The sequence below is a fragment of the Cnephaeus nilssonii genome (genome assembly GCF_951640355.1).
Source record: "Cnephaeus nilssonii genome assembly, chromosome: 6".
Classification (NCBI taxonomy): Eukaryota; Metazoa; Chordata; class Mammalia; order Chiroptera; family Vespertilionidae; genus Cnephaeus; species Cnephaeus nilssonii.
Window position 1 is genome coordinate 1771403 of NC_137077.1, and position 26262 is coordinate 1797664.

Consider the following 26262-nt stretch of genomic DNA (forward strand, 5'->3'; position numbering starts at 1 on the left):
GATAAGCCTTTTTTTTGAGCCCGGCTGGAGGGGCTCACTGGTTGAGTGGCGTCCCATGCACTATGAGGTCACCAGTTCAATTCCTCGTCGGCACATGCCAGGGTGTGGCTGGGTCCCAAGTAGGGGGTGTGCAGGAGACAGCCGATAGATTCATCCACGTTTCTATCTCTTCCTCTCCCTTCCTCTAAAAATCAATAAAAACATTTTCTTTTAAAAGATAAGGCTTTCGATATGTTTTTCACCATTTGGGTGTGTGTGTTTTCTTAAATAGGTCAACGTGAACTAGAAAAATTATTTCCCAACTAAAAATAAGCAAGAGTTTATACCTTACATGGCAGCGGTTCTCAAACTTGTGCTTCTTTTTCCTTATATTCCTAAAAATTACCGGGGCCCTGGCCGGGTTGCTCAGATGGTTGGAGTATCATCCCATACACCAAAAGGTTGCAGGTTCTATTTCCAGTTAGGGTGCATATGGGAAGCGACCGGCGGATATTTCTCTCTCACATAGATGTTTCTCTCTCTCTGCCTCTCCCTTTCCCCCTTTCTCTGTCTCTCTCTAAAATCAATTAAAAAGCAACATATCCTCAGATAAGAATTAAAAAAAAATATTGGAGACTGCAAAGAGTCTGTTCATGTGGGTTATACCTATCTACCAGTATTTATTGTATTTGAAATTAAAACTGGGAAATTTTAAATATATGTTTTAATGATCAATGTATAAGTAATAAATGTATTAGATGTTCACAAATAACATTTTAGTGAAAAAACTGCATTTTTTCCTTTTTTATTTGGGTGACATTGGTTAATGGGATCATATAGGATTCTGTATATTGCATTATGTGCCCACCACTCAAAGTCAAATCATCTTCCATCACCATATAATTGGCCCCCTTTACCCACTGCTACCGCCCGACTCGTTTCCCCCTGGTAACCAACACTCTGTTGTCTATGTCTGTGAGTTTCATTTTATATCCCACATATGAGTGAAATTATATGGTTCTTAGCTTGTTCTAACTGACTTATTTCACTTGGCATAATATTCTCAAGGTATATCCATGTTGTTGCAAGTGGCAGTTTTCATCTTTTCTTACAGCTAGCTGAGTAGTAGTCCATAGTGGGTGTGTGTGTGTGTATTCAGTCATCTATTGAAGGACACTGGTTGTTTCCATGTCGTGGCCACCATGAATAATGCTGCAGTGAACACAGGGATACATATATCTGCGAATAAATGTTTTTGAATTTTTCAGGTAGATGCGCAGAAGAGGGATGCTGGGTCATGTGGTAACTGTTCTTAGTTTTTTCAGGAACCGCCATACTGTTTCCATAGTGGCTGTACCAGTTTACATTCCCACCAGAAAACTGTCTTTTTCTAAAACTAAATGATTAGAACTGTAACATTGTTTTACATTTTTGTAATCTTAATATCTAGCTTAATAAAAGACATGCATTCTCACATCTGTTTCTGTATTAAATCTTATTGTATCAAGGCCTAGTAGCTTTATTCAACATTGGCTTTTGCACCATCAATCAGTGCAGATATAAACACAAAGAAAAAGGCAAGTTTTAGTATTATTTTGAAAATACTTTTGACCTCAGGGACTCCCTAAAATAGTGTGGGGGACCCCTAAGAAACCATGGCCACACTTTGCAAATGCTGTTCTGTGGTATTTTCTTGGTACCCTTCACAATGCCTAGTAGAGTGCTGTATGTATGGTTGGTAATTATTTGTGTTTAGAGCGATCTTTTTAAAATGCAAATCACATTCTGTCTTCCTCTGGCAGAGAGCCTCTTCCCGTGCAGTGCTTCCCACGACCCTGAGAATCTAGTCTCCTATCCAGCCTTCTGACTTGGCCCCTATTCACCTCTCAGGCCTTAACTTCCTCTCCTCTCCTACCACATTACTTATTGAACATCCACACTCCATTCTAGCCAGAGCTTTGGCTATTTCCTCTGCCTAGATAATTGTATGCCTGATTTTTGCATGGCAAATACTCTCATTCAAGTTTTCATAAGAAGCCATTTTCCTAGGCAGGCATTTGCTGTCCATGCCCCCAATCTAAATTAGCACCCACTCCCTGGTGCTGTTGCATTCCTCTATTTTGTTTCTTTTATAGCATATATTGCTATATGATATCTTGTTTATTATTTGCTTGTTTACTCAATGACTCCTCTTCGCCCCACCCCCCATTAGAATAACTATATTTTAAACTTACAAGACCAGGGACTATTTTTATTTTGTTCTTCACTGTATACCCAGCACAAAGAACAGGGCCTGGTACATAGTAGGCAATTAAAAAATATTTGAAGAAATAAATGAGAGGTAGATGTGTTCCTTATTAGTGATTTTTTTTGTTTAGTATTTTTACATGTGTGTATGTCACATGAAATCATTTGTTGGCATTATAGCTGAGTCTATGAAAAGTCAGCTTAAATATGCTTCCTTTTAACTCCTGTTGAATTATACTGTTTCATAGGCAGAACGTTACCAGACTCTCCTTGAAGAACTTAAAATAAACAAGATTCAACTGCAGCTTTTCAAGCTATATCATAATGAGAAAAAAATTCATTTTCTGAACACTGAGTTAGAGAATGTGAATAGGAATTTGAGTGACACAAAAGAATCTCTTTCTCATCATGAAAACATTGTGAAAGCCCAGAAAAAGGAGCATGGAATGCTGACTAGACAGCTACAACAAACAGAAAAAGAACTGAAGTGAGTTTAAAAAATAATTATTAATAGTTGGATTTTATGTAGATCAATAGAGAAAATAAAAATAAAAGTGGTGTTTTGAAAGTTGATTATTTTAAGTTTTTTACTTTAGATGTACAGAAAAATTATAGAGTACAGAGTTCCCATGTTCCCCACACTTGGTTTCTCCTACTTACATCTTACATTATGACACGTTTGTCAGAATTAATGAACCAATGCGGATACATTACTCTTAATTGAAGTCCATGCTTTATTCATGTTTTCTTAGTTTTTACCTATTGTCCTTTTTTAAAATCCAGAATACCGCGTTACATTTAGTTATCACATCTCCACAGGCTCCTCCTGCCTGTGACAGGTTTTCAGACCCTCCTTGTTTGTGATGACCTTGGCAGTTTTGAGGAGTATTGTTCAGGGTTTTTCTGGTACAGTGTTCCTTAATTGGGATTTGTCTGATAGGTTTTTCATAATTAGACAGGGTTTATGAATTTGGGAAAGAAAACCACAGCAGTAAAATGCCATTCCCATCATATGTATCAGGGATGTCAACAGTTCATATATGTTATATGACATATCTAATGTATCATAATATCAACTTGACATCACTTTTGATATTGACCTTTTCTTGCTTATCTATAACCTCCCACTCCAACAGTGAGAAACATGCCTTTCACAAAATGCCAGTCATTTGCTTAATTGTTCAATTCTAGTAATCATGTATGGCAGCATCAGAATTGTTTATACCCTCCCAGGAAGCACCCTTATCAACTAGGGTCGGATGCTTATGTACAATTTCATTTGCTTTTAGTTTTACAGACTCCACTTTTTTCTAAAGTTACTTAGGTTAGCACTTTTTATCCCCACCTCTTCAGTAAGGTGGTTTAATGCATACGAAATACGGTTAGATTCCTTGGTTGCTTTCTATATTCCACCTAGGATGTCTTGACCTCCTCTAAGTGACTTTTTAAATTTGCCTACATTAAAGTGCACTCTTGGTGCTGTAAGTTCTGTAGGTCTTTACACACGTGAGATGGCTTGTGTCCACCATTACAGTGTCATATAGAGTATTTTACCACTCAAAAGTTCCCCTATGCTTCACCTATTCCACCCTCCTCCTAACTCTGACAGCGACTGCTCTGCTTACAGTCTCTGAAAGTGAGTTTTTAGAATTTGGTTTTAAATGTGTGATTTGGTCAAAAGAACTTCTTCCCTTTATATATCACAACATTAATTTCCTTTAAAGCAGACTTGACTTTTCTTTTTAGATCTCTTGAAGCACTTTTAAATCAGAAGAGGCCCCAATATATTAAAGCCAAAGAAAACACTTCTCACCATCTCAAGAAATTAGATATGGCTAAGAAATCCGTAAAGGACAGTGAAAAACAATGTTCTAAACAGGAAGATGACATAAAAGCCCTGGAGACAGAGCTGGCTGATTTAGATGTTGCGTGGAAAAGTTTTGAAAAGCATTCGGAAGAAGTCCTGCAGAAAGTGCGAGACATTGAATTAGAAGCCAGTCAGGTGAAAACTTCAGCACATGGGAAATCTTTCGTTTAATTAGAAAAAAAGTTTGAAGAATGACCTCTCTGATCCTTTAAGAGATTGTCCTCAGAATCTAAATTATGAGGATTTAAAATTTTCAGCCTGTATATGGAATCTAAATTTAATCTTTAGGCCATTTTTTGTAATAAGTGTTAGGTAATTCTTGTGTTTCTAAAATAACTTTTTTTCATGAATATTATAAAAACTTAAAAGTCAGATACATATGGCTTTGAAGAGATATGATCACTTAATTGACAGGGAAAGTGATTACTTAATGTGATTTAAAATATTAAGTGATGAATTAATATCCCATTTAGTATATAAAATTTATGTACAATAAATTGATGGTAGATATCCAAACACTTGTAATTAAAGAGTTTTTAAACATTGCACTAAATTTTTATCATTTATCTTTTTCATTAACTTTATAATAGTCTAACATTACAATATATGTACTAAAATTTTGTGACTATATAAATAGGAAAAGTATATTATTTTCTCTGAGTTCTTCTTTTGGATTTTATGAGGTTTAATCTCCCTACTCTTTTAAGCATTTCTTACAGAGACCTGATAGAGTTGATTTTGAATATCTTATTGATGTATCTAAACTGTTTTAAGTAAAACATTCATTTAATGTTCCCATCTTATCTGGAGAAGATGGCCAATTCTGATCTAATTTATGTAAAACATACTTTTAATGAGATTAAATGTCTGTTAGTAAAGGCTATCACAGAAAGACTTTCCTCTCATGCTTCTTTGAGTTAGCAATGTTTAAATGCTCTTTACACAGCTGGATCATTATAAAGAGCTTAAGGAACAAGTAAGGAAGAAGGTGGCTATAATGACCCAACAGCTGGAAAAACTGCAGTGGGAACAGAAGGCTGATAAAGAAAGGTTGGCGTTTGAAAAGAGGAGGCATGGAGAAGTTCAGGTACTTGGTTTGTACTCAAGACTTAGAAATATTTTCAGTGAAATTTTATTAGCTTTTTATAAGCTTTTCAATATAGAAGTGGATTTACATCAGACATAAGCAGTTAATCAACAAATTCTTGGTTACCTGTTATGCTGCTTGTCTCATAGAGGTGCCACTTTAGGGTCTAAGGTACAGATAGTGCCTTCACCGTATAGTCAGTCCGCATTTTGTGTGCGTCTGTATAGTGATAGGATGGACAGATGAGACAGCCTCTGTTCTTACATGTATTATAAAGTCCAGTGAGGTTAGGAGTAGGATAGATAAAGGGAAAAAGTTAAGTATCAAATAGAGGTGAATGCAAAATTATTTGGAAACATTAAGGCCATTGCCCAAGAGGAGTGTAATAGTCTACATGGGAAGTGGCCATCCAAATAGCATTTTATTTATTTATTTTCAATTAGCAATAATCGCGCCTCCGATAAACCTCATTGGCTACGAGACTGCCACTGCGCAAAGCTCAAAATAGCATTTTAATGGTCTGCCTTAGAGTAAGACCTGGCTTCCAGTTAGTCTTGTTATTACTGACCTGGTAATCTTGGTAATTAAATTATTTAACTTGTCTGGACTTTGGTTTCTTCATTTGTACAGTGAGGATAGGTATGTCTACCTCATAGAGATGGGCAGGTTGAATAAAATGAAAAGGGGTGTGATACTACCCCAAAGCATCTGATCTTTCCCTTAATGCCTCGTGGTGTAGTATATGATAATCACATGAAGTGATTGAGGGTTGATTCCCGGTCAGGTACATAGCCAGGTTGTGGGTTCAGTCCCCAGTCGGGGTGTGTATGGGAGGCAACTGATGTTTTTCTTTCACATCGATGTTTCTCTCTCCCTCTCTCTCTCCCTTCCCCTCTTTAAAATCAATTTTTTAAAAATTAAGAAAAAAGGCCTTGGCCTGGTGGATTGGTTGGAGCATTGTCCCGTACGCCAAAGGTGTGGGCTCGATCCCCAGTCAGGCACACCTAGGTTACAGGTTTGATCCTCAGGGTGTGTACAGGAGGCAACCAATTGATGTATCTCACATTGATGTTCTCACCCTGTCTCCCCCTTCCTCTCTAATAATAATGAATATATCCTCAAGTGAGGATTAAAATAAATTTTAAAAACAGCAAATGTAGTAACAGCAGTAATTAATTTTAAGATACTTGAATAATTTGTATTGCATTATAAAATTGTACACTGCTATAAATTCTCATTGCACACTTTTGCCTTTCTGCATGCTAATTTTGAAAAAACTTATCACTACATGTTAAATTCTATGGTTATGACAGCACAAAGCCTTACCTAGCCTGCCTTTTCTCCCTACTCCACCAAAAAGAACTGAGAATAATTTATTCTGCATCTAATCACTCATTATTCTTAATCTATATCTAAAGAATTTTATCTGATTGAAGGAAAAGTACAGTTAGTACAGCTTTACTAGACTGGAAGCTTCTTTATTTATTTATATTTTTTATTTAATAAATCTTTATTGTTCAGATTACAATTGTTTCTCCTTTTTCTCCCCCATATCTCCCCACCACCCAGTTCCCACCCCCCCTCTGCTCTTACCTCCCCCCCCCCGTCCTTATCCATAGGTGTATGATTTTTGTCCAGTCTCTTCCCGTACCCCCCACACAGACACCCCTTTCCCCCCTGAGAATTGTCAGTCCACTCCCATTCTATGCCTCTGATTCTATTATGTTCACCAGTTTATTCTGTTCCTCAGATTTTTAATTCACTTGACTTTTAGATTCACTTGTTGATAGATATGTATTTGTTGTTCATAATTTTTATCTTTACTTTTTTCTTCTTTTTCCTCTTTTTAAAGAATACCTTTCAGCATTTCATATAATACTGGTTTGGTGGTGATGAACTCCTTTAGCTTTTTCTTATCTGTGAAGCTCTTTATCTGCCCTTCAATTCTGAATGATAACTTTGCTGGGTAGAGTAGTCTTGGTTGTAGGTTCTTGCTATTCATCATTTTGAATATTTCTTGCCACTCCCTTCTGGCCTGCATAGTTTCTGTTGAGAAATCAGCTGACAATCGTATGGGTGCTCCCTTGTAGGTAACTAACTGTTTTTCTCTTGCTGCTTGTAAGATTCTCTCTTTGTCTTTTGCCCTTGGCATTTTAATTATGTGTCTTGGTGTGGTCCTCTTTGGATCCCTTTTGTTTGGGGTTCTGTGTGCTTCCTGGACTTGTAAGTCTATTTCTTTCATCAGGTGGGGGAAGTTTTCGGTTATTATTTCTTCAAATAGGTTTTCAGCATCTTGCTCTCTCTCTTCTTCTGGTACCCCAATAATTCGGATGTTGGTATGCTTGAAGTTGTCCCAGAGGCTTCTTACACTATCTTCAACTTTCTGAATTCTCTTCTCTTCTTGCTTCTCTGGAGGAGTGTCCTTTGCCTCTTTGTATTCCAAATCTTTGAGTTGATCCTTGCGTTCCTCTAGTCTGCTGTTGGGTCTCTGTATAATATTTTTTATTTCAGTCAGTGTATGCTTAATTTCTAGTTGGTCCTTTTTCATATCCTCGAGGGTCTCATTAAATTTATTGGCCTTTTCCATGAAATTCTTGAAAAACCTTATAACGTGGTTTTGAACTCTATGTCCATTCGTTTGTTCTCCTCCATTTCTTTCGTTTGGGATCTGTTTCCTTGCCTCCTCATTTTCGCTGCTTCCCTGAGTTGGTAGGGTAGCTTTGTGTACTAGGTGTCTTATTGGTTCAACGCGTCAGCCTCCCAGTTACCTGAGGTGGACACTCTTGGTGTACCCCTTTGTGGACTGTGTGTATAGCCTTGTTGTAGTTAAGTCTTGATTGTTGTTGGTATCACTGGGAGGAATTGACCTCTAGGCCAATTGGCTGTGAGGACCCGCTGTGTGTATAACAGGAGAATTGCTGTGCTGGAGACACGTTTATGGGGCAGGACTTGTTTCAGTGGGGCTTTGGTGCTCACTGAGTCTGCCTCTTGAATGTGTCCCTTATGAGAGTGGTTGAAATCTGGTGTCGTCTCACACCGACCACTAGATACACTAGTTCTGGATCTCCAATGGGGTGCAGGTCAGCTACTGTCTGAGGCCCCCCAGCAGGAGCTACAGCAAGAACTACAGTTTTCTCCTCTTTGCTTGGGCGGTTTTGGAGCAGTCTATGACTGGAGCTGCAGTTAATTTGGTTAAGCTGCCACAGAACAGGCCATTTATATGCAAAAGCCACTGTGTGGAGCCTGGGTGGGTTTGTAGAATGTGCGGGGCAGGGTCTCAGGGCATCACTAGGCTAGGGCGTGGCAAACAGCGATGGCTGCCGTCAGCCGTCTCTGCCTTCCCGCGTTTCCAAGTCCCTGCGTCCCGCGCTCCAGCGCAGTAAACACTTGATTGCTGGGCGCACCTCTGCAAAAAAGTCACTCTCACTTTCCGACCCGATGGCCAAGAGTCCAGCTTCGCCCCGTAGGCATCTGGGTCCCCCGCGTGTCCCCAGAAACTGGATTTCAGAGTGATCGGGAGCTTGTCTCCCTTTGGGTTGAAGAAAAAGCCGCACGTCCAGTCTCCCGCCACCAGCCCGATTCGCGCGCCTCCGTACCTCAGCTTTTCAGCGTTTGTGCTCCTTTCTCTCCTTAGTTGTAAATCTACCACTCAGCCAGCTTTCCCGCGGTTCTGGGTGGTAGACGTTTTGTCTTTTAGTTGTGTTTTTGAAATTGTTGTGCGAGGCGGCAGTTTAGTTGTTTTAACTTTGCCGCCATCTTGGTTCCTCTCTCTGGAAGCTTCTTAAAGGCAGGATTTGTAATAGTGTCCATTATAAATTTTGTACTTAGTACATGTCAGTAAGTTTTGGTTGAATTGCTGTTGTCTTTTGAATATGAAAACACTGACAGGAGAAGAAAAAGATTGAGGTGGAGAAAGATAGAGAAATAGGTACTCACACTCAGTGTCCCATAGGACTGGTGGCTCCCTCCCTGGACAGGAGGGGCTATAACTTTCCACAGATTCCAGATGGCCAGCTGCTGGGCAGTGGTTGGTTTTCCAGACACTGGCACAATCAGCTGGCATCTCAAATGCAGAATGCCTGCTACCAAGGCGGACTGATTTCCCCATTATGTGTCCAGCAGAGCACCCAGTCCCTGACCCCCTCCCTGTGGGGTGATGACCCTGGTCTTTCACATTTCCTCCAGGAAAGCCTATTCCTCAACCAAAGCATGTCTGACGTTTCTGCCAGGCTCTTTGGGTAACAGGGAGTGATCCCTCAGAGACCCACCTGCCCAGGGAAGTAATTGCCACAAAGAAACCCCTCCGGCATGACACAAGCCTTGGGAGTGGCCAGAGTAAAGGCAGAGGCAGGTATCCTAGTTGACTGAATTTTGTATTCTTTGTTAAGTAATCTTGTTTTTTTCTCTTTGCATGGAATTTTTAAGTGAGATATTAAAATCTCAATAGGGGAGCTCTAATTTTAAAATGATTGCGTCCTAGAGAAAAATGAACTGTGTCTTGCTTATTTTTACAACTCTTGGCACCTAGCATATTTGTTTGTTCAGTGAATTTGTGTGATACATGAATACAGTGAGATCAGCATCTCATAGAATATGTTTGTTCCTTTCCACTTAAAACTTTCATATTTCTTCTTTTTTCTGGTGTGGTATAATGAAAAAGATTTGTGTTTTTGACTTTTGTACACTCCTGGCTTTAAATTACTTAGTAATGGAGTAAGATTAGTCTTGCTGTGTGGTGCACAAGATGAATTAGATGGGAGAGGTTAAAGACATGAGCTAATTGGAGACTGCCACTGTGCTGAGATTTAGTGATCATGTGAATGGAGCAAGACTTTGGTGAGCCCTCCTCCCACAAGCCGATAGTTGGCTTATATGTCCTGTACTATTGCAGCACCAAGCCACTCTGCTGGGGTTACTTACTTAATTACCTGTCTCTCCCACGAGACATTGGTCCTTGAGAGCAGAGACTGTGTCCTGTTCTGTTCTTTTATTTATCTTCATTGTTGAAAGTATTACAGATGTCCCCTTTTCCCCCCCATTGGCCCCCTCTCTCTCGCATCCCTTCGGGTGTCCTGTTCTTTGTATCTCTAGTTCCTAGCCAGGTTAGCCAGTGAATAAATATTTATTGCATGAATAGTGCAGCACAGGGAATATAGTCAGTAATGTTGGGAAGAGTATGTATGAGGCCAAGTAGGTACTTGAAGCAGTGGGGGGCGGGGGGACTACTCTGTAAAGTACATGATTTCCTAACAACTTTGCTGTGCACCTGAAACCAGTACAGAATAATATTGAATGTAAACTGTAATTGAAAAATAAATTTTAAAAAATTCATTATATATAACAAAGCACAGATAGTTTATATTAAAGCAGAAGTCCCAGGAGAAATTACTGATATTCTCATGAAATACTCAATTTATACTATATTATATAACATTATCAAATGGCATCTTTTCATTTATGAACTAATTTTATAATGCAGGATGACATATCTCTTAATTGCTCAGAGAGGGACACCTTGTTTTTATTTTTCTGAGATTTAGTTTCTTTTAGTTGTTAAGTTGCACATTCAAGATTAGATTCTATTGTTATTTCATTGTTTTTTATTTCTCTGTGGATGACCTATTTACTCCATCTCAGTTTGGTACTAATTTAAAATATTTTAACTAAAAAAATTCCAGATATGTGAAAAAGGAAAGAACTGCGTATCATCTATAATAATAAGTGTAATATGCTAATTAGACCGGACATCCTTCCAGACCACCTTCTGGACAAAGCCTCAGCAGGGGCTGAGGCAGAGGCAGCTGCCGCGGCAGCAAGGACCAAGCCCCTTGCATGAATTTCATGCATCCGGCCTCTAGTTTGAAAATAACACCTTGGAGGGAGTTTGAGTTTACCAGAATAAACTTTGTAGAGATCATATATTTAGTAAAGGGGGGAGCCAGGATTTGAATCCTGATTCTTATAACCTCAAAGCTCTATACCATTCTGCCTTTTCATAATTAAAATTTGCTCGTATGAGTATTTTCATGTGGTTATATTTGATATATTTCAAATTCAGAACAACTAAGGATATTACAGTAAGTTCTAAGCAGATCGCGAAAAATCAATTTTATTTGTTTGGAGTTGCTGTAATTGATTTTAGGTTTCATTTCCTAATTTAGGGAAATCTAAAACAAGTAAAAGAACAAATAGAAGATCATAAAAAGCGAATAGAGAAGTTGGAGGAGTATACAAAAACATGCATGTGGGTATTGTTAAAGGTTTTTGCAGCTGTCATAGTTCAAGCATCTGGTTTATTTGTGGTATATTCATCAAGTAAATGCTTTCATTGTATCATGTTTTCACTCTTTCATTGTATATAATTAAAAATTATACTTCAGCACATAAATAAAATAAGTTTTGAAAATTTAAATGTTTACCAGTAGTGAAACTTAAAACTCTCTTTTGGTATTAATATTTTAAAACAAAAGTTATGTCATGAAAGCTAGTACAATCTAAGTATTCTCCCACTGAGAATTTTTTAAATTGGCATTTACTTATTATTAAGCTCATGATGATTGCTCTGGTTATATTAATCTACTAGTAGCCCATTTGCAGGAAGAATCCTGCAAGCGGCCGCTGCGGCCGCCGCGCCTGCACACGCACGCCGCTGCCACCCACCCCGCCCCACCCGGGCTTTCCCTCTGGCAGCCACCTTGCTTTCCGCATTTCCTCCCTCTTCCAAGTTGTCTTCAGTCTTCACTCCTCCCTCCCTCAGCGTATGCAAATTAACCGCCATCTTTGTTGAGTAATTTGCATACTCGCCCTGATTGGCTGGTGGGTGTGGCTTTGTTTGGTGAGCGTGGCTTGGGCGTAGCAAAGGTGCGGTCAATTTGCATATTACTATTTTATTAGGTAGGATCTTTACTTTTTCAACATCCAGAAATATGTATCTTTTGAATCAATAAAGAATGATCAAAATCTCTTTTGCCCAAGTTTGGTGCTAGGTTTATTTCATTGCATTTTTCATCTCTTAAAATTGATAAAGCACTATTCCATTCCCCTGCAATGCCAGACCTGAGTATATTGTATCTTGTAATTTCTAAATTTTTGTTTTACTTTTTGCTATGTAATTTATTTTTGCTATTATTATATAGGGATTGCTTGAAAGAGAAAAAACAGCAAGAGGAAATACTAGTGGATGAAATTGAAAAAACAAAATCAAGAATTTCGGAAGTTAATGAAGAGATGGGTCTTATTAGAAGTGAACTGCAGAATGCTGGGATTGATAACCACGAGGGAAGACGTCAGCAAAAGAGAGCAGAGATCCTGGAACACCTTAAAAGACTTTACCCAGATGCTGTGGTAATAGAATGCACAGTTAATTTAAACAAAAAGGCTAAGCTTTCTTATTTGGGATTTAAAATGTTACCATTATTTGAAAGAAAAATTATTTCAGAAATCTTCATTTTATTATTTATTTTTAAAATATAGTAAATAATGTAAATATAGTAAAAAATGTAAATAACTTCCAGTAGTATCTACAGATAAGTAATTTTGGGGAGGAACATTTCCATGAACACATTACCAGAAAGTCCAAGTTATGGCCAGTATCCCCAAGGACTTGGTTGCTATGAAGTAGTTTCTCTCCCCAAAGCACAGCCTCACACTTCTTCCTGGTTTTATTTTTTTAAATTATATTTTCAGTAGACATCATTGGTATATTTTTGTAACAGTGAACTTTTATGTACTAAATCTGACTTGCATCCAGTTTTGCTATTATATTTCATTAGTCCAAATATAGCAATATCTAATCTGTTGCTTAGAGTGTCAACTTCCCAAAATTATTTCTTTGGTATTGGGGTCTGGCATTTCACTCTTTGGTCACTAACACCAGTGTTCACTGCCCAGTCCTTATTTTGTTTTCAGCACTTGACATTGTTCATCACTTGCACTGTTTTGAAACCCCTGCCCATTGGTTCTGTGATACCAGTCTCATGATTTTCCTCCTATCTCTGGCCACCCCAGCTTCTTCTCCTTTATACCATCCTTTTTTACTTTTTTACTTTTAATTGTTGGTCTTGACTTCTGGATAATGATGAAGGAGTAAGTCTTGGTCACAGAATCCTTCCCCCAGTATCAAACAAAATGACAAAAACTAGTTTAAAAAAAAAAGCACACAAAAACTAGGCCAACAAAGGCTCATATGCATCTAATGCCATAAACTTCAGAAAATGGTATAGTCCAGGATATTTTTTAATTGAAGTATATCCTTTTAAAGCATTTATTTTTGTTATTGAACTTATTGGGGTTACATTGGTCGATAAAATTATATAGGTTTGAAGTGTACAATTCTACAATACGTCATCTGCACATTGCATTCTTTGCTCCCCACCCAAAGTCTAGTCTCCTTTCATCACCATTTATCCCCCTTTTATCCACTTCCACCTGCCCCCACACCCTTCCCCTCTGATAATAACCATACTGTTGTCTGTGTCTATGAGGTTTGGTTTTTTTGTTTAATTAATCCCTTTACCTATTTCACCCAGCCCCTCAGACCCCCTCCTCTTCGACAGCTGTCAGTCTGTTCTCTATGTGTCTCTCTCTATTTTGTTCATTAGATTCCACATATAAGTGAAAGCATATGGTATTTGTCTTTCTCTGACTGACTTATTTCACTTAGCATAGAACCCTATATGTCAGCAGTTTTCAACTAGTGTGCTGCAAGAATTTTTAATAGTCAAAAGGTGAAAGGAGAAGAAAAAAACAAAGAGCAGGATACTAAGTATTAACAACAGTCATGATCTATCATAAAGAAATTAGTATTCCTGAAGTAGAACCAAGCAAATGAAAAAAAGAGTCTAAGACCCAAAATTGAATCTTCAAATAGGCTAGGAAGCATTGATATAGTATGGTTGATGTTCTGACATTTTTAAGAAAACTTATTGAATAGAATCTAATCAATTCTTGACCTTCCTTCAGATCTCAAATAGCACTTTGTGGGGAGCCGTCCCTGGCGTCTCAAGCCCACCTAGCCCATGTAATACATTCTCAGCGTTCTGTGCTTTGTCACAGTGTCTGTTATAAGTCTATTTTGTACACGTGCCTAGTAATTGATTATTCATGTCTTTCTTCCCTGCTAGACAGACAGCTCTGTGAGATCAGAATGTATCTGCTTTGTTCGGTAATGTTTACCCAGTGCCAGCTCAGAACCTGCATGTGGTGATGAAATGAGGGGTCCTCATAATTCTTACTTAGTAAATGAGGGAATGGATGAATACCATTTAATTACTGTGGCTTTGTAAAAAATACTTTAATACCTTGGTAGGGCTAGCCCCTCATCATTATTCTTTTCTTAAGTGAAATATGACATACCTCAATGAATATTTCATAACAAAACTTAATGTCCATTTGAATGAGACTCCATGAAAATCTGATGTTTATCATTTTATAAAATTAGTTTTTGGTTTATGCTGCTTTGTTACATTAGAAAACAATGAATTATATGTTCCTCATGAATGTATTTCTTGCTCTCCTTTTTTGAAACCTGCTAAGTTTGGAAGACTGCTTGACCTGTGTCATCCTATTCATAAGAAGTACCAGCTGGCTGTTACTAAGCTTTTTGGCCGGTACATAGTCGCCATTATTGTCACCTCTGAAAAGGTAGCAAGAGATTGTATTCGATTTCTGAAGGAGGAAAGAGCCGAACCTGAGACATTCCTTGCTCTAGATTACCTTGATGTAAGAAATGTATAATGTTTAGTATTTAGTAGTGATAAAATCTTCTTTAAAGTATGTCTTTATTGCCTAAAACTATCGTAGTCATTGAAAAAAATCAGCCTGTATGCCAGTCAGTCGTTCAGATGGCTGGTGTTAATGTATTGTCAGGCCAGGAATAGTATCAAGTGGGTGCTGTCTTTTCTGACTTCATATCATTTCTTCCATAGCTAGTGTGCCATAATTCTACCTTGATGATTTTGAGGACATTGTTTTAGCCTACTAGACAGCAATATTTTTATTCAATAGCAAAGTGTAAGAGATGGATAAGACATAAGGTCTGTTGGAGAAATGCCAACCAGAGTCTCAGTTGTAAATGTGATCCAGTAAATATGCATCAGTCTTGGTAGAGCAGGCGAATGTGGAGCCTTGGGGCATGTGTTGAGTATCCAGAGTCTAAATCCTGAGGCAGGAGCTCTGTCATTGTCAAGATTGATATCCTTTCCCTGGCCGGGTAGCACAGTTGGTTAGAGCATTGCCCCGATCAATATGCCAAGGTTGCAGGTTCCAGCTCCAGTCAGGGCAATACAAGAAGCAACCAATGAATGCATAAGTAAGTGGAACAACAAATCTCTCTCTAAAGTCAATAAATTTTTTAAAGATTTATATCCTTCATTGATTTTTTTTCTTGGCTACTAAAGAAAATGTCCTGTTGGTCTTGCCTTCCAGAACCTGAACCGAAGGCAGCGGTCAGGAGCACATGCCCTAGACCCGTGGTCGGCAAACTGCGGCTCGCAAGCCACATGCGGCTCTTTGGCCCCTTGAGTGTGGCTCTTCCACAAAATACCACGGCCTGGGCGAGTCTATTTTGAAGAAGTGGCGTTAGAAAAAGTTTAAGTTTAAAAAATTTGGCTCTCAAAAGAAATTTCAATCGTTGTACTGTTGATATTTGGCTCCGTTGACTAATGAGTTTGCCGACCACTGCCCTAGACTAGGATTGACCTGAGTATGAATCTCAGCCCTGCTTTTAATTAGCTCCCACTCACTTGTTAATTGCTCTTAACTGAGCTTCAGTTTCTTCACCTGTGAAGTGGAGGAAGTAGTCCTTACCTATTAGATTATCGCAAGGAGCCATCACATGGATAGCACTGGCAGTGCCGGCCCAGAGGGCTCAGCAAATGCTAGTGGGTACTAATGGTCCAGACTTGCCTTTTGCACTTCCACTTGTTGCTTATATCTTCTGCCCACGAAAATTACTTACCTAATTCATCTGCCTGTTAAATCCTGCTTTACTTATTTCATGCTTACGGTTTTTTCAAGGCACCCTCATTTTTAAAAAACCTAATACAGAAGGTTAGAAATGTAAAGGAAATATTTCTACCCCTTCTCAATGTCCAGATCCTTAGTTGTAACTATTTTATATTGCTTCCATACATTAAATTTATATAAACATATATTCCCAGGTGTATGTGTCTGCACACATTTTGGTTGTATATAGGGTTTTGCTTTGTTTTGTTTTACAAAAATGAGACCATACTTTCTGGTTCCCAGTAGTACATTGCAGGTACTTTTTTTTAAGCTATTGGTAGACTCAACTTAAAAGTCAAAGAAGGTCTGATGGCTTTCCTGATCCTTTAAACCTAGAGTGATTTTTTTTGAGCTCCACAATGCTGTGCCACTCTTTTGACACACACACATAAATGGGTATTATCTCTCACTAGATTTTATGATTTTGAGAACAAAATCTTATCATGCACTTATCATGCATTACTTTGTCCCAGCTGGCTAGTGATGCAGTTGAATCTGGAAATTTTATCTTCTGGATTTTGATGAAGTGTATTTTTTTTAAATTTAATTCTCACCCAAGGATATTTTTTTATTGATTTTTTTTTTTTTTTAGAGAGTGTGGGAGAGGGAGAGACAGAGAGAGAAACACATTGGTTGCCTTGAGCCTGCAACCAAGGTATGTGTCCTTGGTCGAAATCGAACCTGGACCCTTTCAGTCTGCAGGCCAGTGCTCTATCCACTGAGCAAACTGGGTAGGGCTGATGAAGTGTATTTTTTAAAAATAGTACACAGGCCAATGGTGGGATACAGTTTGACAGGTTCTTGTCAAACTTTTATTGTGTATAAGTGTACTGTTAATCTCTTACTGTCATGCTTATGTATGCTTTTTGAGAAAGAATGTACTGAGTACTGTACTTGGTTTTTTATTTTAGTTTATCTAATAAGTATTTTTTAAACCTTTTAGATCAAGCCAATCAATGAAAGGTTACGGGAGATTAAAGGCTGTAAAATGGTGATCGATGTCATAAAGACTCAGTTTCCTCAGCTGAAGAAAGTAATTCAGTTTGTGTGTGGGAACGGCCTTGTCTGTGAGACTGTGGAGGAAGCAAGGCATATAGCCTTCGATGGGCCTGAAAGGCGGAAGGTGAGATGCTCAGACTGTACTTTTGAGTAATCTGAAGCAATATTTATAGGACTAATATATTACACAAATATTAACATGTGCTCTCATATGACTCTTTTAATAAGGAAAACTAACATAGAACCTAAGATGGTTATGGCTTCAGTAGTTTTTATAATGTTGAGTTTTCAAAAAATTCACTTCTGTAGCATTTTCCTATATCATAAATTAGATTTTGGAAATTAGATTTATTTTAATAATACCTTCAAGGCAGTTTATTTTTTTCTCATATGCAATATATGTTCTATCTGAATCTCGATATGCCCTGCATTTAACTGTGTAGTACATGTATTTCTGAGTATCAGGAAAAAATGTAGGTGCTTATTTTATATTCTGGGTTAATTCTTCCATAGTTTAATGGAAGAATTCTGACACATTCAAGGGTTTAACACATTTGAATTTATAGAAATGGCACAATTAAAATTAGGGTACTAAATATTTATCTTTCAAGGAAATTTTGGTTTTAAAAATAAATATTGTTTTAGTCTTAGTTGAATAGAGTTTGTATTTAGTTAACAATGTTTCATTTCTCAGTTTATCTGACATACTTTTTTTTAAAGCTATATCTCTGATGAAGCTTACATAGTGCCATAGGGCATAAGCCATGAAGCAAAACCAGTGATGCTGCTTAGTAATTAATTATGTGACTTTAGACAAATTTCTAAACCTCTAATTTTAGTTTTCTCATCTAAAATTGGGGAAATAACAATACCTATCATATTTCATAAGAGTTATACGGGTTAAATTAAGTAATAACATGCAAAATACTATTATAGTGCCTAGCAAATAACTCTCAAGAAATTGTAGTCTTTTTTTTATTTACTAGTGAATTAAAATATTTGATCTGGAATGCCCAGTATTGCAAATGAACACAAAACAGGCTATTACTATGAAAGATAGTAATTTTTAGTTTTTTATTGACTGGCTAACATAAATAACTTCTCACATATTTTAGTACTCCTATCAGTAATAATTTTAATGATAATGTGATCACGGTCTTAGGAAACACTGTCATTGATTTCTACATATTAAATTTAAGCAACTGGAATAAATGAGCTAAGATATCTTCTTTATTTTGCTATCTAATTAAATATGTTACATTTTATTTTTGTATGTTTGTAAAATATATTTTATAAAATTGATTTTTGAAGATGTGTTAGGTCATTTTAAAGAACTCCCATGAAGATAAGACTGTGTTTATTCCTTCTTTCATTTAACAAATATTAATGGCTTATATCTGTTCACATAAGATGCCTTTCCCCTTTAGGCTACATCCTCTTCTTATCGTTATTTCAAAATTTTAATCAGCTTTGTCATTTGTGTCTTAAGTATATTACAGAGACCTTATCTTCTCCCTTGTTATTGTTATGCCACTTCAGGAATTTTCTCTGTGCTTAAGGATATGTAAAACCTTTGAATAGATGTCATATTTCCACAGATATACGTCTTCAGTTTGTGCTTTTGTTTTTTTCATAGACTTCATCTTTTCATAGACTTGATATCATGTTTTAGAATTTTCTTTATTTAAATACTGCAAGTGACATCACCAAATAACGTTTTGGTTAGTTTCTAAACAACATATAATATATATAAACTACATAATATAAATTATAGTATTTCTGCTAGCTATCATTTGGTCATCAAGATTTTTATGATAATTCAATTTTTTAAATTTATGTAACAAAATATTTAAATCTGGAATTTCTTTTTTTTTAATATATTTTTATTGATTTCAGAGAGGAAGGGAGAGGGAGTGAGAGATAGAAACATCAATGATGAGAGAGAATGCATGCCCCCTACTGGGGATCAAGCCCGAAACCCAGACATGTGCCCTTGACTGAAATTGAACCTGGGACCCTTCAGTCCTCAGGCCAGTGCTCTAGCCACTGAACCAAACCAGGTAGGGCTGGAATTTCTTTAAATATGTGTGATTCCGTCCATTTGCCGTCACCAGAAAAACAACTTATTTGCTTTCTCTCCCCATAGACTGGATGGTTGTTACTTTAAATAAAATATATATAGGAAGATCTACTTATACTTTATCTTTTTAATATGGTGTGGCAAAAAGAAAGAAAAATATCCAGAAAAATGTCATTAACTTGCTGGATAATTTGTGAAAAGATCATTTTTTCAAAAATCGTACACATTAAACAAGAGAATAAAAATGCAAAGTACAGAAAGTTGGAAAACGATACCATCTGGAATAAAATATAGTTGAATGTAGACTTCACACGTTATGTTAGACTACTTTCCAGGTGGATTAGAAAAGTGTAAACATTAAACTACAAAGATGTTAAGAAAAACAGGGGAATTTTTTTCTAAATTGCAGAGAAAGTCCTTTGCAATATGATAAAAATCCCAAAATCTATGCAAAAGGTGGATAAATTCACATAAACATAAAACTTTGCTGCATGGCAAAACCCACCATGAATAAAATTAAAAAGACATGGCAACCAGGGAAAACACTTGCAACTTATAGTAAAGATCAAATTTTTCTACAAATTAATTAGAAAATGAACAAAAATAAACATGGGCAAAGGATATGAACAAATTTTATAAAAGGAAATACAAGTGCTCTTAAATATGAAAACTCATCCTTACTTAAAATATGGGAAATGCCTAATGAAGGAGCACCAAAATCGTATTTTCACGTGTCAGATTGATCCACGTCACAAAGTTTGACAACACTTGATGGGGAGAGAGGCCCTGCCATTCACTACTGTGATCTTGTAAGTTAATATCAGCTCTGTGATGGGCAATCCTACCAATTGTACTTCTTAGGAACTTCACATAGATAAACTCACATGTATGTGAAATGATGTATACATAAGATTTACTCATTGAGCCATTTGTGTAACAGGAAAAATTGGAAACAAGACTCACTCAATAAAATTATAATGTATTCACAGAATGGAATATTCTGTAACCTTAAATAAGAATGAACTTCTTATGTATACAAGTCTGAGTTGAGGGTCAATACTGTATTTCACGCCCTCTGTCACTCCAGTCCACAGTATGGAATCTCAAACACAGCAGTCATGCAGGGAATGTCTGAATGAAGGAATCAGTGAGACTCCTATTTGTTGGCTTTTTTTTTTTAATCAGCTCATGTTACATGGTTTTTGTCCTTTACAGGTGGACTCTTCCTGCTTTGACTAAAAACATTGAGAATTTATTTTATTTATTCCATAAAGCCTGTGCTTACTCAGGACTGTAACTTCAAGCTGTTTTTATACCCTTGACTCCATTTAAGTTTTTGTTCTTGGACCCAGGTCATATCCATTTTGGCAAATGATATTTTTGGTGTCTTAAAGTTGCTAAGATTTTCATAATATGCCATTGATGTGTGATTTCAAAATCTTCAAAATACAGCATTACATAATGCAAACTATTTGATATTAAATACAAATATCCTTGGTTTTTTCTTCTCAATATTTAATATGTTTGGAACTAATATACAATTTACTTTTGAACCTTTTTAATTTCTAATTTGTTGCCTGGAATTGCTCTGAGCCTTAGTAAAACAGGGTTTGTGTTTGTGGTTTATTGGTTAGTCTTTTCATATGCTAGAGATTTATTATGTGGTTTTTCTTATCTAAAAATTCTCAGCTATAAAAATTCCCCTATTATGTCCTACTTTTATCTTCATGTACATTTCTCCAATGTAAAATATTTTTAATTTTACAGACAGTAGCTCTTGATGGAACATTGTTTTTAAAATCTGGGGTGATCTCTGGAGGTTCAAGTGACTTAAAATACAAGGCTCGATGCTGGGATGAGAAAGAGATAAAGAATTTAAGAGACAGAAGAACCCATCTAATGCAAGAATTAAAGGTAAATTCATATTATAAAAGTTATAGAATACTAAGTAGAATAATGATGTTTTTAAACTAATTTTCCCTATATTATAACATACAAAAGTAAATTCCAGATAGATTAAACCACTTGAATGTTAAAAAAAAATTTAATGAGGATAAAGAGCCATTGTATATGTTTTCTTAAAGTTTAAAATGAATACTATTGGTTCTGTACTATCAAAGAACTTCTTACAAATTGACTTGAATAACAACATTATGATAGAAACATCTGGGCAAAGGATAGGTTTAAACAATTCAGAGAAAGAAGAACGCCGTATGGCTAATGCACATGAAACAATGCTCAATATAGAATACTAGAGGCCCGATGCACGAAATTCGTGCAAGGGGCTCAGCCCTTGCAGCCCCGGCTTCGTCCGGAAGGTCATTCAGCTGTCCAGTCTAATTAGCATATTATGCTTTTATTATTATAGATTATTATAGATAGTACTCAGGGGAATACTCATTAAATTAAGATTACTTCATACCTATCAAAGAGACTTGGAAAAACATTATGCTGGTGGAGATGTAAAGAAACGTGACCTCATACATTATTTATAGAAATGTAAATTTTTATGGTCTTGGGGAAAGTGATCGGTACCAGCTTTTAAAAACATGAATACCTTTGACCCGTCAATCTCACCCTGGGGAATCTATTGCATGGAAATAGAAGCACCAGTACTTAAAGGCATACACACAAGGATGTTGTTGCAGCATTGTTTGTGGTCGAAAAGTGAATGCCCTTTATTTAGGGAATAGTTAAAGAATTTTGGTACAGACTCACTCTGGAAAAATACGTGCTATTAAAAGAATGAATTTAGAGCTTTATCTAAGTTGACTCTTGTGAGTAGCTGAATGAAAAAAGCAAGAGCCAGGAATGCATGTTCAATATGATTCCTAATTTGCAAAATAAGAATGAAAAAAAACATATAGGTAGATATATGTATACACATGTTCATGTAAGGCCTTGGAGTAAAATCCAGAAGAACATACACTAGGCAGTTAATTTGAGTAAGAGGGTAAGTGAAGGCAGAAGGGAGTGGATGAGGCAAGCAGAAAGACAGGTGCACTAAACACCAGGCACGATGTATCACATGGTCCCATTCATGTGCCTTGGGTGGAATCCACACTCCCCATTCCTCCATTTTCATTCCTGTTTCCTGCTAGAAAGTGTGTAAGTTTTTTGAGGATGCTATATGGCATCTTGGTTACTCCACATGGCTTATATTCTTAACAGCCAGAAGAAGGGAAGATGGAATGTGGATGTGGCTATATGTAAAACGTCAGTGAAATTATGGCTTTTAAAGCACTTTGAAAAGTGAAAGTGCTTTTTCTGCTGTAAAATGTTCTCATTACATTTCTCTTCCTCTTTAGGATTTAATGAAGCTGCTTCGAAAGGAAGCGGATTTGAAACAAATACAGACTCTAGTACAAGGAACTCATACACGACTCAAATATTCACAAAGTGAACTAGAGACGATGAAAAAAAAGCACCTTGCTGCCTTTTACCGGGTAATATAGGCTTACATCAAATGTTATGGAAATTAGAACCAGGACATAGAGTTTCAGGAGTTACATTTATATAGCTCCATGTGATTTTTACACTCTTCCTCGTGATTTGAGATTATATTATAGTCCTTTAGTTACTTTATTTTTATGGTTGTTGATCTTATACAGTTGTACCTGAATTTACCCAACTTCATGGATTCCCCTTTTATTCTAAAAGATACCTATCACATTTTTTGCTTCACTATATAAAGCTAAAATAGCCGTGTTAAAAAATTTTTTTCTCTTGTAATTAGGAACAATCTCAGCTACAAAGTGAACTACTAAATATTGACTCTCAATGTTCTATGTTGAATGAAGGAATCAAAAAGTGGCAACAAAGGATTGAAGAATTTCAAGAAAAGATAAATAAGGTCATGAATATTTATTACTAAGTGGCATGTAGAATGTAGTTCTATGCCAGATTTAGAGCTTCTTGAACATGTACTAAGTTTTACTGGTTTGCAAAATTGATTTTCTTGGTCTTTTGAGAACCACTATTGCCCATCTGAGGGGACCGTGACCAGTGCATACTTACTTTCTTCTGCTCTCCAACCTTTCCTTGCTCATTGTAAAAGTTACTGCCTCTTTCTCTCTGCCACTGCCATTAACATCAGGAAAGAAAACTTCATCATCTGGGTTATCTTTTAAGATAACTTATTTAGTCCAGTGGCTCAGTTGGTTGGAGCATCATTCTGTGCACCAAAAGGTTTCAGGTTCAATCCCCAGTTTGGGAGGCAACCTGTCTGTTTCTTTCACATCGATATTTCTCTCTCCTTCTCCTCTCCCTTCCACTCTCTCTAAAAATCAATAAAACATATCCTTGAGTGAGGATTTTAAACCAAAAGACTCACTCAGTAATTATTTCTGGAACATTTATTGTATTTGCCAGGCACAGTGGTTGGCTCTGGGGAAACAAAGCATTGGTCACCTTGCCTCTGCTTATTAATAGGAACTTTCTGATTTAATTCATTTTCCTGTTGCTTATCTTTAACCCTTAGAAAGTTGTTTGTCACACCATCACTCAGTAATTTTCACCCATTGCTTTTAGTTCTACCTTTCATCACATGATTTGAAACCATACTCGTACAGCTCCTTAATGTCTCTTTTCCAGTTCTGGTAACCATCTTCTTGGGTGCTCTGTTGTTTGTCAATGCCCAGGACAAAGCATAATGTCCAAGTCCTGTCTGCCCAGTACAGAGTACCTGGAACACCACACATAGAACTGTCACTTTCATGGTTTAGCTTATCTACTGTGTAACTCATAGCTCACCATTGCATCCATCAATCACATTCATATTTCACTTACAGTCAACTAAAATCTGAAAGTTTTAAACATGCCTTGCTGTAAAAGTAGGTCTGCTTGTTGTGTAATTTTACATAAATGCAGGGCTTTAAAAATATTGAAGTTAAATGTTATTTTGTTGGATTTGGCTTATTCTAGTTTTTCCAAATCTTTTTGAGTCTTAACCCTTTGCACTCACTTGCATTTTTCTCGATTCCTTTATTCTAATGCTAACCGTGTCGAGTCACACTCAACATCCGAGTGCAAAAGGTTAATTCTCTTCTCTAGTCAGGCTTTATTCTGCCTAAGACACTGTGGTATTACTCATAAAAAGAATATTTTATTTATGTGTAATATTACATTTTGGTATGGCTAATGTAATTGAAATGTTTTTCATTTTAAACACTTCATGAAGTCAAACTCTTAAAACTAATTTTGTGCATTCTTATTTAGTTTTTAGAATAAGAAACTTGAAAATAGATGGGTGTAATTTATGGAGTTGAAGAACAAGAAAGCACAGGCTCCTCAGAGTACAATAATGCTTGTTGGGATTAGTTTTTTTGCCTAATCCAGGAAAACCTTGGAGAGGAAAATTTAGATTTAAGCATTGTCTATATACTTTCTTAAAATTAATTATTAAACCAATTGTTTTGAAATCATGTAAAAGGTTGAAGATGATATTTTTCAACACTTCTGTGAAGAAATTGGTGTGGAAAATATTCGTGAATTTGAGAAAAAACATGTTAAACAGCAACAAGAAATTGATCAAAAAAGGTATTTTTATTTAAAATGTTGGGGAGCAAAGTACACATATAAATAACTATTACTTCATAATTCAAAGGATGCCTGAGGTCTTTATTTCAGTGTATCAAGAAATAGCTAGTAAATACTCATCCTACCTAATAAAAGAGTAATATGCAAATGGACCGCACCTTCGCTACGCCCAAGCCACACCCACCAGCCAATCAGGGCGAATATGCAAATCAACCCAACCAAGCTGGCGGTTAATTTGCATATCAAGACAGTGTAGAAAGAAGCCAAGCGCTGCAGAAGGGAGCGAAGCTGCGGAGAAGCAAGCAAGCGGGGCAGGGGAGAAGGAAAAGAAGCAGGTGGGGCGGGGAGAAGGAAGGGAAGCAGGTGGGGTGGGGGAGAGCGCAGCAGGAAGCCCTATTGCAGGAATCTTCCTGCAACGGGCTACTAGGATTCTTATAAAGAGATCTAATTCTTTCATTTCATAATTTTTTAAAGTGAGAACACAAACATGCAAAATAAGAGAATGGGAACATAATAACACAGTGCTTATCAAAAGAATAATAAGACACTAATTTACTTAGTTCTCTGTGAATATTTATATATGTAGATAAAATTGGTAATTTTCAAGAAGTAATATATTACTAAGATAGAAAATTCTAAGGAGGCCAGTTACCATAGAAAAGAAAGTAAAAAACTTCTACTCCCATCCCCAAATTCACCAGGACATATGGTTCCACAGAGGACATTCCAGCGAACTTTAAAGACACAGTCAAGGGCATGTACCTTGATTGCGGGCACATCCCCAGTAGGTGGTGTGCAGGAGGCAGCTGATCGATGTCTCTCTCTCATCGATGTTTCTAACTCTCTACCCCTCTCTCTTCCTCTCTGTAAAAAATCAATAAAATATATTAAAAAGAAAAAAAAATCTGGCCACTCAGTGTATATTTGGGATTGTTATGTCTTTTTGCTGAGTTAATTTCCTTATCATTATAAAATGCCCCTCTTTAACCCTGTCATATTCCTTGTTCTGAAGTCTACTTGAATTTCAGTAGATTTTCTCTGTAAAGAATTCGGCCTATTGCTTTTTATTGAGCTTCTCATAAAATGAACCTGGGATTCTGATTGAGATTACATTGGATTTATAGATTTATTTGAGGAGAACATCTTCAGTCTATTAAGCCCTCTTACTAAGAACATAGAATGTCTCTTCACTTATTCTGATCATCATATTATTCATTATAATTTTAAAGTTGTTTTCCATAGAAATATGAATGTTTTTATTCAGTTAATTTCTAGATTTTTTTGTTTTTCTCTCTTGTGAATAATATCTGTATGATATTTTTCTGGTTGTCTTGTACTGATATATAAAATGGTATCTAATTTTAGATTGATCTAACATCTAATAACTTACTAAAACTTATTGCTTTTAGTAGATTATCCATTATGTATCCCAGGATGCCTCTGCCATCCAATCGGAGACAG

At 36.6% G+C, this 26262-nt stretch overlaps 1 protein-coding gene across 2 annotated transcripts in view; it reads left to right on the forward strand.

Moving 5' to 3' along the window:
* Positions 1–26262, forward strand: part of SMC1B (structural maintenance of chromosomes 1B) — a gene marked incomplete at its 5' end in the record, with an annotated part of 51607 nt that overhangs the window by 6290 nt on the left and 19055 nt on the right. For both annotated transcript variants that reach the window (XM_079774931.1, XM_079774932.1), the window contains 11 exons: positions 2475–2713; positions 3973–4228; positions 5040–5180; positions 11342–11424; positions 12317–12524; positions 14715–14900; positions 17128–17307; positions 21031–21177; positions 22572–22709; positions 23000–23116; positions 24695–24801. In XM_079774931.1, coding sequence (XP_079631057.1) covers positions 2475–2713; positions 3973–4228; positions 5040–5180; positions 11342–11424; positions 12317–12524; positions 14715–14900; positions 17128–17307; positions 21031–21177; positions 22572–22709; positions 23000–23116; positions 24695–24801 — 1802 coding nt within the window. The remainder of the gene's footprint in view (positions 1–2474; positions 2714–3972; positions 4229–5039; positions 5181–11341; positions 11425–12316; positions 12525–14714; positions 14901–17127; positions 17308–21030; positions 21178–22571; positions 22710–22999; positions 23117–24694; positions 24802–26262) is intronic.